The sequence below is a fragment of the Manis pentadactyla genome, chromosome 12, assembly GCF_030020395.1.
Source record: "Manis pentadactyla isolate mManPen7 chromosome 12, mManPen7.hap1, whole genome shotgun sequence".
Taxonomy (NCBI): Eukaryota; Metazoa; Chordata; class Mammalia; order Pholidota; family Manidae; genus Manis; species Manis pentadactyla.
In genome coordinates this window covers 1,930,199-1,945,580 of record NC_080030.1, presented here as the reverse complement: position 1 = coordinate 1,945,580, position 15,382 = coordinate 1,930,199, and the positions used below count along the sequence as shown (strand labels likewise).

At 57.4% G+C, this 15,382-nt stretch overlaps 1 protein-coding gene across 1 annotated transcript; it reads left to right on the top strand.

The window, feature by feature from the left end:
* The first annotated feature begins 4,484 nt into the window (after positions 1-4,484).
* Positions 4,485-15,098, top strand: LOC130679936 (uncharacterized). The gene is made up of 7 exons (XM_057489537.1): positions 4,485-4,704; positions 6,838-6,963; positions 7,371-8,843; positions 8,939-9,192; positions 10,038-12,494; positions 12,790-13,045; positions 13,650-15,098. The coding sequence occupies exons 1-3, from the start codon at positions 4,485-4,487 to the stop codon at positions 8,351-8,353; spliced, it is 1,329 nt and encodes a 442-aa protein (XP_057345520.1). The 3' UTR covers positions 8,354-8,843; positions 8,939-9,192; positions 10,038-12,494; positions 12,790-13,045; positions 13,650-15,098.
* The last annotated feature ends 284 nt before the right edge of the window (positions 15,099-15,382 follow it).

Genomic DNA, 15,382 nt, shown 5'->3' with positions numbered 1-15,382 from the left:
GAGGATGGGACAGGCTCCTGACGTCCCGGCCCCTGGAGCCGCAGCTGCGGGCATCGATGCTGCTGGCAGCCTCGGCCACATGGCTTCTCTGTGGGGTCCGATGACGGGCAGTCCCCAGAGCCCCGTGCCTGGGCCCAGAGCAGCCCTCCGCCCGTGCTGCCAAGTTTTGTATCCTGCAACTTTGCTGAATTCAGGTATTAGTTCTCGTAGTGTTGGAGTGCATTCTTTAGGGTTTTTTATGTACAATATCATGTAATCTGCAGACAGGGACAGTTTGACTCCCTTACCGATCTGGATGCCTTTTATTTCTTTGCGCTTTCGGATTGCTGCGGCAAGGACCTGCAGTACTATGTTGATGAAAAGTGGGGAGCGTGGGCATCCCTGTCTTGTTTCGGATCTCAGAGGGAAAGGCTTTCAGCTTCTCGCTGTCACTATGATGTTGGCTGTGGGCCTGTCATCTATGGCCTTTATTATGTTGAGGCGCTTGCCCTCTGTGCCCATTTTGTTGAGAGTTTTTATCATGAATAGATGTTGAATTTTGTCGAATGCTTTTTTGGCATCCATGGAGATGCTCATCTGGTTTTTGTCCTTCTTTCTGTTGATCTGGATGATGATGATGGATTTTCTAATATTGTACCAATCCTTGCTTCTCCGCAATAAATCCTACTTGATCATGATGGATGATCTTTTTGATGTATTTTTGAATTCGGTTTGCTAATATTTCGTTGAGTATTTTTGCATCTATGTTCATCAGGGATGTTGGTCTGTAATTTTCTATATTTGTGGTGTGCTTGCCTGGTCTTTGGTATGAGGATGATGCTGGCCTCATAGAATGAGTTTGGAAGTATTCCTTCCTTTTCTACATTTTGGAAAACTTTAAGGAGGATAGTCATTAGGTCTTCACTAAATGTTTGATAAAATTCAGTGGTGAAGCCCTCTATTCCAGGGGTTTTGTTCTTAGGTACTTTTATTATTACAAATTCAATTTTGTTGCTAGTAATTGGTCTGTTCAGATCTTCTGTTTCTTTCTGGGTCAGCCTTGGAAGGTTGTATTTTTGTAGAAAGTTGTCCATTTCTCCTAGGTTATCCGGTTTGTTAGCATATAATTTTTCATAGTATTCTCTAATACTTCTCTGTATCTCTATGGTGTCCGTAGTAATTCTTCCTTTCTCATTTTTGATTCTGTTTATGCATGTCGACTCTCTTTTTCTTGATAAGTCTGGCTAGGGGTTTATCTATTTTGCTTATGTTCTAGAAGAGCCAGCTCCTGCTTTCATTGATTCTTCCTATCGTTTTATTCTTCTCAGTTTTATTTATCTCTGCTCTAATCTTTATTATGTCCCTCCTTCTACTGACTTTGGGCCTCATTTGTTGTTCTTTTTCTAGTTTGGTTAATTGTGAGTTTCGACTGTTCATATTGGATTGTTCTTTTTGCCCGAGGTAGGCCTGTATTGCCATGTACTTCCCTCTTACACCGCCTTGTCTGTGTCCCACAGGTTTTGTGTTGTTGAATTATTGTTGTCGTTTGTCTCCATATATTGCTTGATCTCTGTTTTTATTTGGTCATTGATCCGTTGGTTGTTTAGAAGCATGTTGTTAAGTCTCCATGTGTTTGTAGGCTTTTTCATTTTCTTTGCGTAATTTATTTCTAGTTTCACACCCTTGTTGTGTGAGAAGCTGGTTCGGACAATTTCAATCTTTTTGAATTTACTGGGGCTCTTTTTGTGGCCTAGTATATGATCTCTTCTTGAGAATGTTCCATGTGCACTTGAGAAGAATGTGTATCCTGTTGCTTCTGGGTGGAGACTTCTGTAGACGTCCAGTAGGTCCATCTGTTCTGATGTGTTGTTCAATGGCTCTGTCTCCTTATGTTCTGTCTGGTTGATCTGTCCTTTGGAGTGAGTGGAGCGTTGAAGTGTCCTATAATGAATGCATTGCATTCTAGTTCCCCTTTGAATTCTGTTAGTATTTGTTTCACATATGTAAGTGATACTGTGTTGGGTGCATAGATATTTATAATGGTTATATCCTCTTGTTGGATTGACCCCTTTATCATCATGTAATGTCCTTCTTTGTCTCTTGTGACTTTGTTTTGAAGTCTGTTTTGTCTGATAAAAGTACTGCAACCCCTGCTTTTTTCTCCCTGTTAGTTGCTTGAAATATCTTTTTCCATCCCTTCACTTTTAGTCTTTGTATGTCTTTGGGTTTGAAGTGAGTCTCTTGTAGGCAGCATATAGTTGGGTCTTGTTTTTTTATCCATTCAGTGACTCTGTGTCTTTTGATTGGTGCATTCAGACCATTTACATTTAGGGTGGTTATCCGTAGGTATGTCCTTATTACCATTGCAGGCTTTAGGTTTGTGGTTACCAAAGGTTCAAGGGTAACTTCCTTCCTAAGAGCCTAACTTAACTCACTTAGTATGCTATCACAAACACAATCTAAAGGCTTTTTTCCCCCTCCCCCTCTTTCCTCCTCCATTCTTTATATGTTAGGGATCATATTCTGGACTCTCTGTCTATCCATTTTGATTACCTCTGGTGACAGTTATTTAACCCTGGGAACACTTCCACCTACAGCAGTCCCTCGAAAATACACTGTAGGGATGGTTTGTGGGAGCTAAATTCTCTCAGCTTTTGCTTATCCGAAAATTGTTTAATCCCTCCTTCAAGTTTACATGATAATCTTGCCGGATAAAGTATTCTTGGTTCGAGGCCCTTCTGCTTCATTGCGTTAAATATACCATGCCACACCCTTCTGGCCTGTGAGGTTTCTGCTGAGAAGTCTGATGATAGCCTGATGGGTCTTCCTTTGTATGTGATCTAATTTCTCTCTCTGGCTGCTTTTAATAGTCTGTCGTTATCCTTGATGTTTGCCATTTTAATTATTATATGTCTTGGTGTTATCCTCCTTGGGTCCCTTGTGTTGGGCGATCTGAGCACTACCATGGCCTCAGAGACTATGTCCTTCCCGAGATTGGGGAAGTTTTCAGCAATGACCTCCTGAAAGACACTTTCCTCCCATTTTTCTCTCTTCTTCTTCTTCTGCTACCCCTATAATACGAATATTGCTCCGTTTGGATGGGTCACACATTTCTCGCAGTATTCTTTCATTCCTAGAGATCCTTTTTTCTCTCTGTTCCTCAGCTTCTTTGTATTCCTCTTCCCTGATTTCTCTTTATCATCTTCTCCACCGTATCTAACAGGCTTTTAATACCCTCTATTGTGCTCTTCAACGATTGGGTCTGTGTCCTAAATTCGTTGCTGAGTTCTTGAACATTCTTCTGTACCTCCATGAACATGTTTATGATTTTTATTTTGAAATCTCTTTCAGGAAGATTTATTAATTCAGTCTCACTCGATCCTTTGTCTGGTGTTGAGAGTTTGCTTTGAACGAGGTTCTTTTGACGTTTCATATTTGTACGTGGCGGGGGTCGCAGGGGAGTGGTGCTGGTGCCTTGGGGGAGGAAAGAGCTGTTTCCTGTTTCCCGGCTGCTATGCCTGTCTCCACTGCCAGAACCAGTGGCGGAACACACAGGTGTAAGCCTCTGTGCTTTGTGTGGGACGTCCCTCTGGCTGGCCTGATGCCAGGGCAGGGGCAGCCGGTTTGCGAGCCAGGTGCAGGCTAGCCAGGAGGAAGACACAGCAGGCTGCATATCAGCGTGGGGGTCCGTGCAGCTGCGTAGCCAGCCAGGGGGATGTAGCGCCTGAAGATGGTTTTAAGTTCCCAACCTGCTGGGCAGAGTGCACCCGCCCAATTCTGTCTACCTGTCCTTTCTCCTGAGCAGTAAGCTCTGTGCAATCCTCGCCCCTTTAGCAGCCCTCTTGGTTTTAGGAAGGTTTTGAGACTGCCCGCCCAGAGCAGCCGGATATGAATGCCTGTTCTCCACAAGCAGCGGGAATCTCCATCTCTCCAGGTATTCCAGCCCCACTAATCACCAGAGCACCATGCAATGTAGGTTTGTGCTCCGAACAGATCTCCAGGGCTGGGTGTTCAGCAGTGCCAGGCGTCCACTCCGTCCCTGGTCTGTGTCTCTTCCTCCCGCCGATGCGCTGGGGTGGGGGAAGGGCTCGAGTCCCGCCGGGTCACAGCTTTGGTACCTTACCCTGTTCCGTGAGGTCTGCTCTTTTCTCTAGGTGTGTGCAGTCTGCGCAGCCTTCTTGGTCTGCTCTTTTCTCTAGGTGTGTGCAGTCTGCGCAGCCTTCTTTCCTGTTATTCTTTCAGGCTGAGTTGTATGAATTACATTTTCATATTATATGTGGTTTTGGGAGGAGGTCTCTGTCTCACCTCTCACCCCGCCGTCTTTAATCCCTAGGGAGGCTACTCCTCAGGGATGAGGGGTGGAAGTTGCACAGGGGGCACCCCTGGGAGCATGCCCTGGGAACCTGCGGCGGCCGGCCACCCCTGCATCCTCAGATGCCTCCTCTGGGCACCCAGGGGGCGGTGGTTCCACGCAGCACTGCGCCGTGTCCGTGTCCATCCCGGGAATGTCCAGGCCTGGTGAGGACGGCCCCACCTTTTCCTGGAACCGTGTGGCTGCAACTCGGTGGCTGATGGCACCCAGGCAGCAGGTGGTGTTGACAACACGTGAGGCCACGTGCACAAATGGTGACACCCTCGGCGTGGTGGGGCAGCTCGCCTCTGTCCAGCGGGCCACGAGCAGAGGGGACGACACAGCACGAAGGAGGCCGGATTGGCTGCAGCTACGTACGGGTCCTTGAGGATGCAGCGGCAGCCCGGGGAGCTGCCTGGGTCTGCCGACCGAGGAGGTGCCAGAGCACCTGCCCCAGCAGAGGGGGAGGATGAGCAGGGGGAGGAAGAGGAGCAGGAAGCAGACTCGGGTCTGGGAGTGCCAGGTGCCGCCTGCCCGAAGGGGAAGCTCTCGTCCACATGCAGCCAGGACACCAGCAGGGCCGCGGGCCCGATGACAGCAGCTGCAGGGCCACACAGGTGAACAGAAGAGGCAGGTTATCCCGGGATCCCCCCGTAATCCTGCTTCCACCCTGTCCCCACTGCCCTCTGGGCCCCTGGCCCTGCACGGAGGGTCCTGTCAATCACCAGCGTCCGGGGGGTCCCTGTCTCGGGAAGGCTCCTGGGCGTCACCTACTCACAGAGGAGGAGGCTGGGTCCCAGAGGGGGAGGGGAACCACCCGTCAGTCTGACAGGACTGGTCGGCCGTGGAGCTGGGACCCCAGCCCCACCCGTCTTTAGGACGCCCCCACACCCAACGTGGCCCGTAGCTTCCCTGAGGCTGTGGAGCAGCCCACCCCCTGCCGGTCGCCCCCGCCCGGAGACTCACCTGGCCCTGGCCAGGAAGTTTAAATCTTGTGGCGCCTGAAGAACTGCAACAGTCCCTTTCTGCCGGCCCTCTGGCCCTCTGGCTCCAGCTGGCAGGACAGGCTGTAGCTGCAGGACAGAGGGACACCTGTGAGCCCCTGGAGCCACACGTCAGGGTCCCTTCTCCCAGAGCCTGCGGGCAGCTGCAGCCCACGCCTGCCTCCTGCCGGCCTCACCTCTGCTCCTCATCCAGGGGCTCTACGGCCTGGAGAAAGGACTGGAAGCGCTCATCGGGCTCCAGGTCGTACTGCCTGGCCACGCGCCTTTGAATCCAGATCTCGTCTAGGATGGAAATGACCTGGGGCAGAGGAAGGACAGGATGCAGACGAGGAGGGGGGTGAGGAGCGGGGGCACTGGGATGGTCCCGGATCTTTGCTCACACGGGAACCCGCCTTCCCTCCAGTGCCATCCAGCCCTGCCTGTTCCCACTGTTGGGTCTCCAGCTCCTGCTCCAGGAAGGCGGCCTTGATGCCACCCCCACCCCCCACCTGACAAAGCCTTCAGTGTCCTCAGCTCTGTGTGGCTTAACTCTCTCAAGACACGTTAGACCCAGGGTACGGGGTGGACAAGGTCCTGCCCAGGGGTTCTTGACTCCGTCCCTCACCTTTCATGGCTGGGCACTCAACTCTTATTTTATACCATCACCCTGGAAGGCAGCAAGGCAGCCAAAGTGCATGGGAAACAGCCCCCTGAGCCCAGAATGAGGCCGGAACGTCCCCACCCTTTCTCAAGGTGGAGGACCTCCAGGGCCCTCCAAGGGGCAGGCCTGCCCAGAAACAGCACCCGGACCTGGCCCGGGATCGGGGCTACCGAGAGGCGGGGAGGGGACTGGGCAGCTGAGGCCAAGCTTCCCACGCAGCTCTCTGTGATGGCAGACAGGGAGACGGGGCCTCAGGCGGGAAGGCACTGCCAGCCCCCTGATGTGCTTCCTGCCCTGAAGGAGCAATATGCCTCCCCCTGGGCAGGGCCTGAGGGGGAGGACAGTCCTGCCCAGATGCTGCCCCTCTCGCCCTCAGCCCTGCCTGCCCTGGGGCCAGGATCGGGGCGGGTCCTCTCCTAGAGGTCCAGCTCCTGGGGTGGAGGGGAGACTCTCAGAAGTGGGGGTGGCCAGGTGCTGAGAGATGTGGGCTCACTGGGGGCTCTCTCCTCCCCAAAGCTCACCATCCTGCCCCCCTGTGCCCCACTGGGCTCACTTACTTCATCATTATGTTCTGGGAGTTGGTCCATGGGCACGTCATCGAGAATATATCCCAGGAAGGGGACCATGCCCTGTGCCACGGGGGTGGGGAGGTGATGAGTCCCCGCCTACCTCAGGGGCGCCCACAGAGCTCCTCCTGAACCCCACACCCGCAGCCCCCAGCTCCCTTGGACCACCCTGTGCTGCCTCCCTCCCCTTCTCCCTTCACCCTGCGCTCCTCTCCCGGTCCCTCCCAGGGCTGGCTTTTGGCCAATCCCAGGACCTGTGGTCCCTGCACCTGTCCTCCAACTTCTCCCCGTACCCAGCTGCTATCGCCCTCCTGGTCACCCCAGTGCTGGCAGCTCAGGGCTCGTGGCACCAGGCCACACCACTCTCACCTGATTCTCCTGGTAGTCGGGTGTCCTCTGGTCCCCCTGCCATCGCGTCAACAGGTACTTCGCCTCCTGCAAGGTCCGGGACACTCAGGTGCTCGTGCTCCCCTCCCACGCGGCCTCCCACAACCAGACCTTGGTTGATGGATGCCTTGCGCGAGTCCCCTGGCACCTATGCTGTCCCCACCTCCAGCAGGCTCTCAGCCTAGAGCGACCCCAGCTCCGGCACACACTCATCCTCTCTTGTGTCCTTGGGCCGCGGCCAGCCGCCCCGAGAGGCTTCCTCACCTGCAGAGTGTCAGGGGAAGTCCCTGCCTCCCAGGGTGCCCTGAGCACCCACTGTCACCTGGCTATCACCACCGCTCCCCTCACACGACAAGGTGGGATGGGCAGAAAGCTGAAGCCCGTCTTGTGCTCCCTGGACCCTGCTCACCTGGCAGGCCCGCACCCCAGGGTAACGGTCTGAGGGGACCCAGGGAGAGGCCGACCTTGCTCAGCCACGGGCCCCACCCCTGCTCCCGACCCCACGCCAGCCCCAGCCCTGACCGGGGGCCTGACCTCTGGGTCCTCACTGGATGCCAGGCCCCCAGTCAAGTGGGGCCAGGGAGGGAGACAGACGAGGCCGTTGGGGGCCTGGGGGACCCTACTTCCCCCATCAGCTCCCCCCTCTCACCCCGCACACCTCAAGTCTGCCCCAAGGCTGGGCCGCAGCACGGCAGAGGACTTGCCCCAAGGACCCCTCCCTTCGAGACGTCTAGCCTCCATTTACCTCGTGGAACCACTGCCGGTCAGCCTTCTTGTCCATCTTTTTAAGTTTTTTAAACATCCTGGAGCTTTTCCTAAGGGGCGGGGAGAGGAGGAGGGGACATGTGGCCAGCAGGTGGGGAGTCTGGGGGCAGACCAGTTCTCCTGGAGACCCCAGATATCAACTAGCCTGCAGGAGGCTATCCACCACAGCCCTGGGCCCTGGGCACTCCGTGGCCTGGGGAGGGGGCTGCGTGTTTCCACCCGGGGCCTCCATTCCCAGTTCTCCCCGGGGCGAATCTGCTTTGGGCCAGGTCGCTGTCCTTGGGGCAGAGACCTCCTGCTGCAGAACGCATGCTCGAGATCTCCAGTTGGCTTCAACCCACACCTGACATTGCGGGAAACTGATTCCTCCAGGGGTATCGCTGGCCTGACCCACAGGGGGCTCCAAGAGCCCGCCATCCCTGTCCCTAGGCTCTGCCACCTCCCAGAAAGTCCCAGCCATCTGAGGGGACACTGCCAGACCTCGGGGTATCCCTGTCCCCTCAGGTGCCCTGGTCCCGGGGACAGGACTACCCACCAGGAAACATGTCCCCAGGTTCTTTTCAGACGACCTACGGGAGGGAACTGCAAGGCCAAGAGAATCGCGTGGAGGGATGCAAAATTCAGGAAGGTCTCACAGTCCTGGGAGGGAAGACAGAGCTGAGAGCGTGGCCTGCTTCTCTGCTCTGTCCCCCCACGAACTCCTGTCCTTAAGCCCAGCACACCTGGTAGCTGGTGAGCAGCCCTCCTGGGTGGAGGACTGTAGCTCAACCCAAGGAAGGGGCAGGGATGGCTGTCCCCCCCTGGGGCCTGCGAGTCCAGGTCAGCACGCCCCTGGCAGGAGGGCCCAGGGACCGTGCGGGGCAGACCGCAGGCATTCATCATGAGAGTTGGCAAAGGCGGGGAGCAGGTCCCAAGATGCCAGGATGGACGCCGGGGGCCGTCCCATGACTCACCTTGGCCACCCGGATCCAGAACTCCACCACGCGGGCCCTGTGCCGGGCCGTCATGCTCGGGGTCCCGAGGCAGGAGGTGGTGACCAACCTAACCGTGGCTTCAAACTGCTTCATGACCTTATGGATGTTGGGGGCCACGTGCTCAATGCTTGCCTTCTCTGGCTGGTACCTTCTTCCCATCTGTGGCTTGTATGCAATGTAGGCCTCGCATTCATAACGGCTGACCTTGGTGAACAGCTCCTGGGGGTGACATGGGGTGTCATCCAGCTGTGCTCCTGGTGCCCCTTTTCCAGGAAGCCACCGGTTGGAGTTGGAGCCCAGGCAGCTGGAGGTGTGCTGTGAGCCTTGTGGCCGTCCGGGCTTTGGAGCCCGTCCACTGAGGCGCCCAGGACCGGATGCACAGCGCCGCACAGTGGTGGGGAACGGAGGGGCTCTGCTCGCAGGCACCCTCGCTCACCTCCTCCCTGCAGCACAAGGCAGCTCACCCGGCCATCCTGGGGCATCTGCCTCCCATTCTGCCACCCCTTGGATCCCGGTACCCACTCAGGTGCAGTTTCCCCGAAAACAACTCCACCCAGGGACTTTGTTGGTGTCTGTGTCTCCCACGCCGTCAGGTCCATGGCAGGGGCCTCTGAAGTGCGGAGGCTGTGGAGGCCTGCCAGGCCGATGGCCCGAGGACCTAAGGCCCTGACAGCACCTCCCTGAGCACCCCTCCCTTGCCCCGCCCCTCCAAGCCCGGGCAGGCCCTGCCCACCTTCCCTCCACTCCTCCTCGTTGGTCGGCAAGGACCCCTAAGGGCCAGCCCTACTGTCCCCCTGTGGTCAGTGCAGTCTTGGGCGTGGGGAGGGTCTCTCAGGGCACAGGGTGAGTCCGTGGGGAAGCTGGGACGTGGGCCCACATCACAGGAGCCCACGTCAGGGGAGGGCAGGTCTGGGGCAGCCCGTGACACAGGGAAGGCCCAGCCCCGACCCCGGGAGCCCGCTCCGCTCACCGCACAGATAAGGGTCAGCTGCTCGGCCACCAGGAGGGGGGGGAACTGCAGGATGGTGAGCGGCTCCTCCCTCACGGCACAGGGGGTGCTCGCGGCACAGGGGCTGGTGGGCGCTGGCCCTGCCTCTGGCTCTGCCGTGCTTGGTGCCATTCCGGTAGGTGGTACGCGCCCCGGGCCCGAGGGCTCAAGGGGCTCCAGCTCGGGGCATGAGACCACTCCTGGGATGTCCCAGGGGCTCATGGCACAGGGTCTGGTGGGGTCCAGTCCCGCCTCTGGCTCTGGCAGGCCCGGTGCCATTCCGGCAGGGTCTCCGGGCCCCACGCCTGAGGGCTCATGGGGCTCCAGCTTGGGGCCTGGCGCCGGGGCTGAGGCCACTGCTGGGACATCCTCCGGCTCCGCAGGGTCTGAAGCAGGTGACACCGGCTGTTGCTCCAGCTCAGGGGTCTCAGGGAGCTCCGGGATGGGCTCTAGCCTCGAAGACAGCCTTCTCCATGTCTCTGGACCCAGCTGCATCTGCCGTGGTGCTGGAGCAGGACACAGAGGAAGGGTCACCCCGGGCCTGATTCCCCACGCCTCACTGCCTGGAAGGGAAGCCCACCCTAGACGGTCCCCTGGCTGCAGCCCCTCACCTTTGATCTTGGCCACCGTGGGCCCCAGGTGCTCCTTCTGGCCCAAGTAGTGGAGGACTGGGCCCTGCAGGGTGCATGCAGGCTGGCTGCAGTGGAAGACGCTGGGCGCACTCTCGGGCTCCCAGGCAAGGCACCCATCCCATCCCATCCTGGGGCTGCGGGAAGGCCGGGGGTGGCAGACTGAGAAGCCTGGTCTTTCCAGCCGCTCTGCCCTCCCCTGCCTGTCCAGGCACCTGTCCCCACCTCCTTCCTGACCCTGCGTGTCTGTCCTGGGACCCCATCCTCTCCCATCCTCCCGAGTAGGAAGTCCCCAGTCGTCAGCCCGCCCTTCGGAATCCAAAGATGGGTGACCTGCTGGGCTCTGCTGGGCGCCCCCTGCCCCAAGCCCCAAACGCCTCCTCCGCCCATTCTGTGCACACGGGCAGTGCCCCCTCTGGTCCCAGTAGAAAACTCACGTTTTCAGTTCCTCCTGTGGGCCCTCGTCATGCCCCCCATCACATGAGGAGGCGGTGAGGGCATCGCCCATGACGCTCCCCGGCCATGACCTGCGGATGACGCCTGAAGTGACTGCCCGACCGACTCCCCCCGGGACGGGGTCCCAGTATTGTGTCTGCTTCCTTCACGCAGTTATGCTAAGTGTGCCCAGAGGACCTGCACCAAGTGGGTGCTGCACACCTATTGTTGCTGAAGGAAGTCCCCCCAGAACCTGTCCAGGTACCCCTCTGCTGCCCCCAGCGGCCCCTCATGTGAACTCAGTGAGGACGAGGACCGGGCCCAGCCACAGGGAATCGGGAGCCTCTGCTCCCAAGGCTGCTTTCCTTGTGCTTTTCCAAACTGAGGCCACTGATGGGTGAAGCCAAAGGCTTTTCATGAGGTGCAGAGAAGTAATAGCCCCGAAGTGGCCCAGCTTGGGCGGCAGTCCTTTCTGCAGCACCCAGTGCCTGGGGAGCCCCTCTAAGGCTCTTCCCGTGTTCCCCATGGACACCCTAACAGGCTGATCACCAGCCACCCTACCTGTCAGAGGAACACACCACGGCTCAGACACATGTGGGGACGCTCAAGACACACAGCAGGCCGTGGGCAGAGGCCCGACTGTGCCGAGGAGGGGGTGGGTGCTCACCAGGGGAGCCGCCGTCCCTTGGTCAGCTGCTCGGCTTCCTCGGGAGGGAGTTTGAGCTCAGGTGCGCTCGGGCTGGTGTGTGGAGCTGGTTGCACTCGTGCCGAGCGCTTTCTCCCCTTCCTCCTCACGCGTTTCCGGGGAGCCCTGCGCCTGGGGACCTCAGTCCCGTGGACAGTTGGCTCATGTTCAGGCTGAGGGGGGCAGCAGGGGTATAGTCAGTGGGAAACCCAGGTACCACCAGGACGAGGGAGGTTCGCAGCTCACCCGAGAGCCCCCAGCCCCCCGGGATGCGAGCAAGGAGAGGCACGGGGTGCCCCCGGGGACGAGGTTCCAGGCCCTCTGGAGTGGGCCGGTCGGCCACGCTCGTGGGGCAGCCCTGGGAGGGCCCTGGCAGGTTGCCAGGTTTGGAACGGGGTCCTGGGTGTAGCCAGCCTGCCCCAGGCCCAGGGAGATGGGGTAGGTGAGTCCATCCACCAGCTCCTCGTCGCTCCCCAGGGTGGAGCTCTGCAAAGCCGGCGCCTGGTAGCTGCGGAGGAGGCACCCGGGGCTGCGTGGACCTCCCCGCAGGGGGCAGTGTGGGCCGCAAAGCCCGCCCCCGAGGTCAGGCGCACAGGGCCATCTGCCTAGACATCCAGTCCCTGGGGGAAGGAGAGGACACCCCCGGGCTCAGGACTAACATGCGGGTGGAAGTGCCTGGTCCCAACACTCACCTCCACGTCCTGAATGCTGCGACCAGAGCTGTGGCACTGACTGCCCCGCTAGGGGGCCACCACCTCGCAACGTGCTGCCACCCAGGAACGGCCCCCCTCCTCCCCAGCCTCCAGTCCCACCCATGCCCCACGCCCACCGCACACACACAGGAAGGGCCGTGGGAAGATCAGCCTGGGATGGGTCACACTGTGGCCTGGCCCTGGAGTGGCCCGCTCTGGGCTGCCCTGTGTTACCTCGGGGCTCCTCGGGAGACACGGACAGAGGCGGTGGAGGAGGTCAATGAGCCCGCGCCCACAGCGAGCAGCAGGACTCTCCGTCTCGGCTTCCCGGACTCCCACGCCTTCAGAAGGCTCCGCACAACAAGACCGCATGTTGCTCTGTCGAGCGCCTCCGGTCAAGTGAGCAGGACCGGGGTCTGCGGCCAGGGTCTGGGTTCCGTCCGGGTCACAATTCAGGTTCTACTGGGCGTGTCTTCAGTGACATCACTTCTTCAAGGGTCCATATCCTGGGCCCCTCCGTGCATTCAGACACGCCCACATGCCCCTCTGGGCTGCTGACCGCCCACCCACCTGGCCTTTGCCCTGCACGACTACACAGTCTCCAGCAGAGCCCTCCCCTCGCTCTTTGGCAGTGTCACCAGGGTCCCAGCTCTGAGGAGACAAGAGCTGAGCTCAGGCCTCTTTTTCTTACCAGTTCCGTGTCCCGCTGCGGCCGCGGTACCTCCCAGGAGCAGCCCAACGCCCCAACCTGCACAGGCAGTGTCATGCCAGACGTTCCTCCCTAGGGACATCCCCAGGGATACATGGATGACCCCTCCAGCTCCTGGGGACTGGTGTCACGTGTGTCTGATGCACAGACTCAGAGATGGAGGAGTGCCAACCAGGCTTGGCACGGAGCGTGGAACAGCACGCAAGTCAGGCCGGGGTCCGGGCCTTGTGATCTTGGGCAGGTCAGTCCCCCGGTAGGCCGTTTTCAGGTGTGCACCTGGAAGGGGCAGCAATGAGAGGGGATCCAGGTGTTGCCATCTACTGGCATCCACCTTCCAAAGGTCCAGGCTGCTCTCAGACTAGGTGCTTTTCAGACCAATCAGTAAATGGGTCAGAGTAGCACACTGGAAATGAGGTCTGTGCTGCCTCTGAAATCCGAGGTGGTCTACCAGGCTGCTGTGCCGTTTGTGTGCGGGGGGTGGAGGAGGGTCCAGGTACAGCACCTCATTCATCACCTTAGGAGAGCTAGGCATACCCACACGATAGACTTCTAGAAACTTGTCGAAGACGAAAGGCCCCTGAATTTTTGTTGGATTTATTTCCCACCTTCTGACACGTGACTGCTCTATCAGTGTGCTTAGACAAGTTGTACTTCCTGATCACTGGGTCCAGTGGGCGTAGTGCCATCAGTGGGATGGGCCAGTGTGACGGCTTCTGGAAGGAAAAGGACAGGAAGGTTCCTTGTCACTAAGGGACAACCTAAGTCTGGAGATTTGATATGCCTCTGAGATAGTTTTCTCTCCTTGCCGGCTGAAAGCTAACTGCCCTGCTGGTCTTTACTCACAGGAAGAGAACAAAGAGCATTTTCCTGAGCAATACTTACACACTGGGTGCTTGGGGACCAAGTGATGAAGCCCCATGTGCAGCAGTAACTGCAATCTGAGACACTCCGATCACGGTGTCCATCATGCACTGTCATCTCCAAGATTCGTCCGTTTTCTGAGTAGGCCGAGTGAGTGACTTCAATAAGGGTTTGTGGAAATCACCACCCCCACGTCTTCCAAGGCCTTGGTGGGAACTCCAGTCTGTAACCTCTCCTGGAAGGCAGTACTGCTTTCAATATATACTTCGGAGGGAGTTCTAGAGACTTGTACTTGCCCTGCCACACAGCACGAACTCCTGGCCGGCACAGTCCCCCGTGGCTAGCAAGGAGGAAGCCGGGAGCTCTGCGTCCCTGACAGCTCGGCCCTGTGGCCTCTGACACTGAAGGAGCGGCACTGCGGGCACTTGGTCGGGGTGGGGGGGGTGCTGCTCCTGATACCAAGACCCGGTCCTCGTCCCTGAGGTCAAATCACAAAACACAATGACAAGGTTTTGAGGAAAGGAAAGGAGAGTTTATTGACTTGCTAGCAAATGAGGGAGTGGCAGGCTCCCGCCTTAGGGAACCACCGTCCTCCTGACACGCAAGCGGTCAGGGCTTTTCAAGGGGAAATGGTAGGAGAGAGGCTGGGGTGCAGACACATGAAGTAGCAGCTTGCAGGGGCCCAAGCAGACATTCCTGCGCCAATTCACTAGCGTTTTGTTTTTCTTTTCTGCTCCTCCTCAGTCCCCTGGGACAGAATGCCTTTTGAGTCCCTTTTTTAGTGAACTTTACTGGCCTTAATTCTCTCTCATCCCGCTCATATCTATTTTTCTGCCGAACACTCCCAAGACTGACCAGCCTCTCTGTAAACATCCCATAGACGTGCTGACAGGCCCCTCAGGTCTACAGTGTGTGACACCCAGGCAAGAAGCCTGGCTATAATTTCCATTTTCTCCACACGATCCTGCTCCTTTCAACAAAAAGATGGAGGTCCTGGGTCAGCCCTTGGTCAACGTAGCTACTTGACCGGTGGTGGCAGCAAGAATTTCTTCTCTCCCTGAGGTTCCCTTAGCTGGAGTAAGAAACAGATTGACGTGAAACAGATTAACAGGAGAAAAAGTAACAAAATTTAGTTAAGTACATACAGGGAAGCCATAGACATCTGTTCCACAGACAGGGTGTGGGTAAAATTGCAATATTTGCAAAACTCTCTTGGCCTGGCTTTAGTGCATGTCCGCATCCACAGGGGTTTCCAAGGGGTGGAGAGAAGTAGTCCGTCTCCATCAGTGGGTGATTACGTGGGCGAGCGAGGGCTTCCCTGGACCAGAGAGCTTGGTGGGAGTATTGGCTGTCTTCTACTGCAGCAGGAGAGAGAGAGAGAGAGGGAGACGCAGGGCGACTGCTTGTGGGCAATAAACGGCTTTTGAACACTATTTCTCCCTTTGCCTGATTTCGCTTTCAAAGGTGTTTTGCCCTGGGATCTCCCCTCCCTGGAGTTACGCAGGGAGAATGAGGTCTGTGTGTCCTCCTGAACCACGGAGGAGGGGTGAGGGTCTGCAACTTCAAAGGGAAAGGGAAGTAATTCACGGGAATATAAAACAGGAAACGTCTGGTAAAATACTTGATGGGACACAGAAACAATGAGGGGGCAGAACGGGGAATTTTAACAGACTAAAATGATACCGGGGTTCTTGTTCCCAGAGTCAAAGACTGAACT

Excerpts from the sequence above, each read along its gene's own strand:
- LOC130679936 (XM_057489537.1), top strand. The coding sequence starts at position 4,485 with ATGTCCAGGCCTGGTGAGGACGGCCCCACCTTTTCCTGGAACCGTGTG. Across the intron at positions 4,705-6,837 it reads GCCGGATTGGCTGCAGCTAC|CTGCTATCGCCCTCCTGGTC; the intron begins GTACGGGTCCTT and ends CCCCGTACCCAG. Across the intron at positions 6,964-7,370 it reads CCCTGCCATCGCGTCAACAG|GGGACCCAGGGAGAGGCCGA; the intron begins GTACTTCGCCTC and ends TAACGGTCTGAG.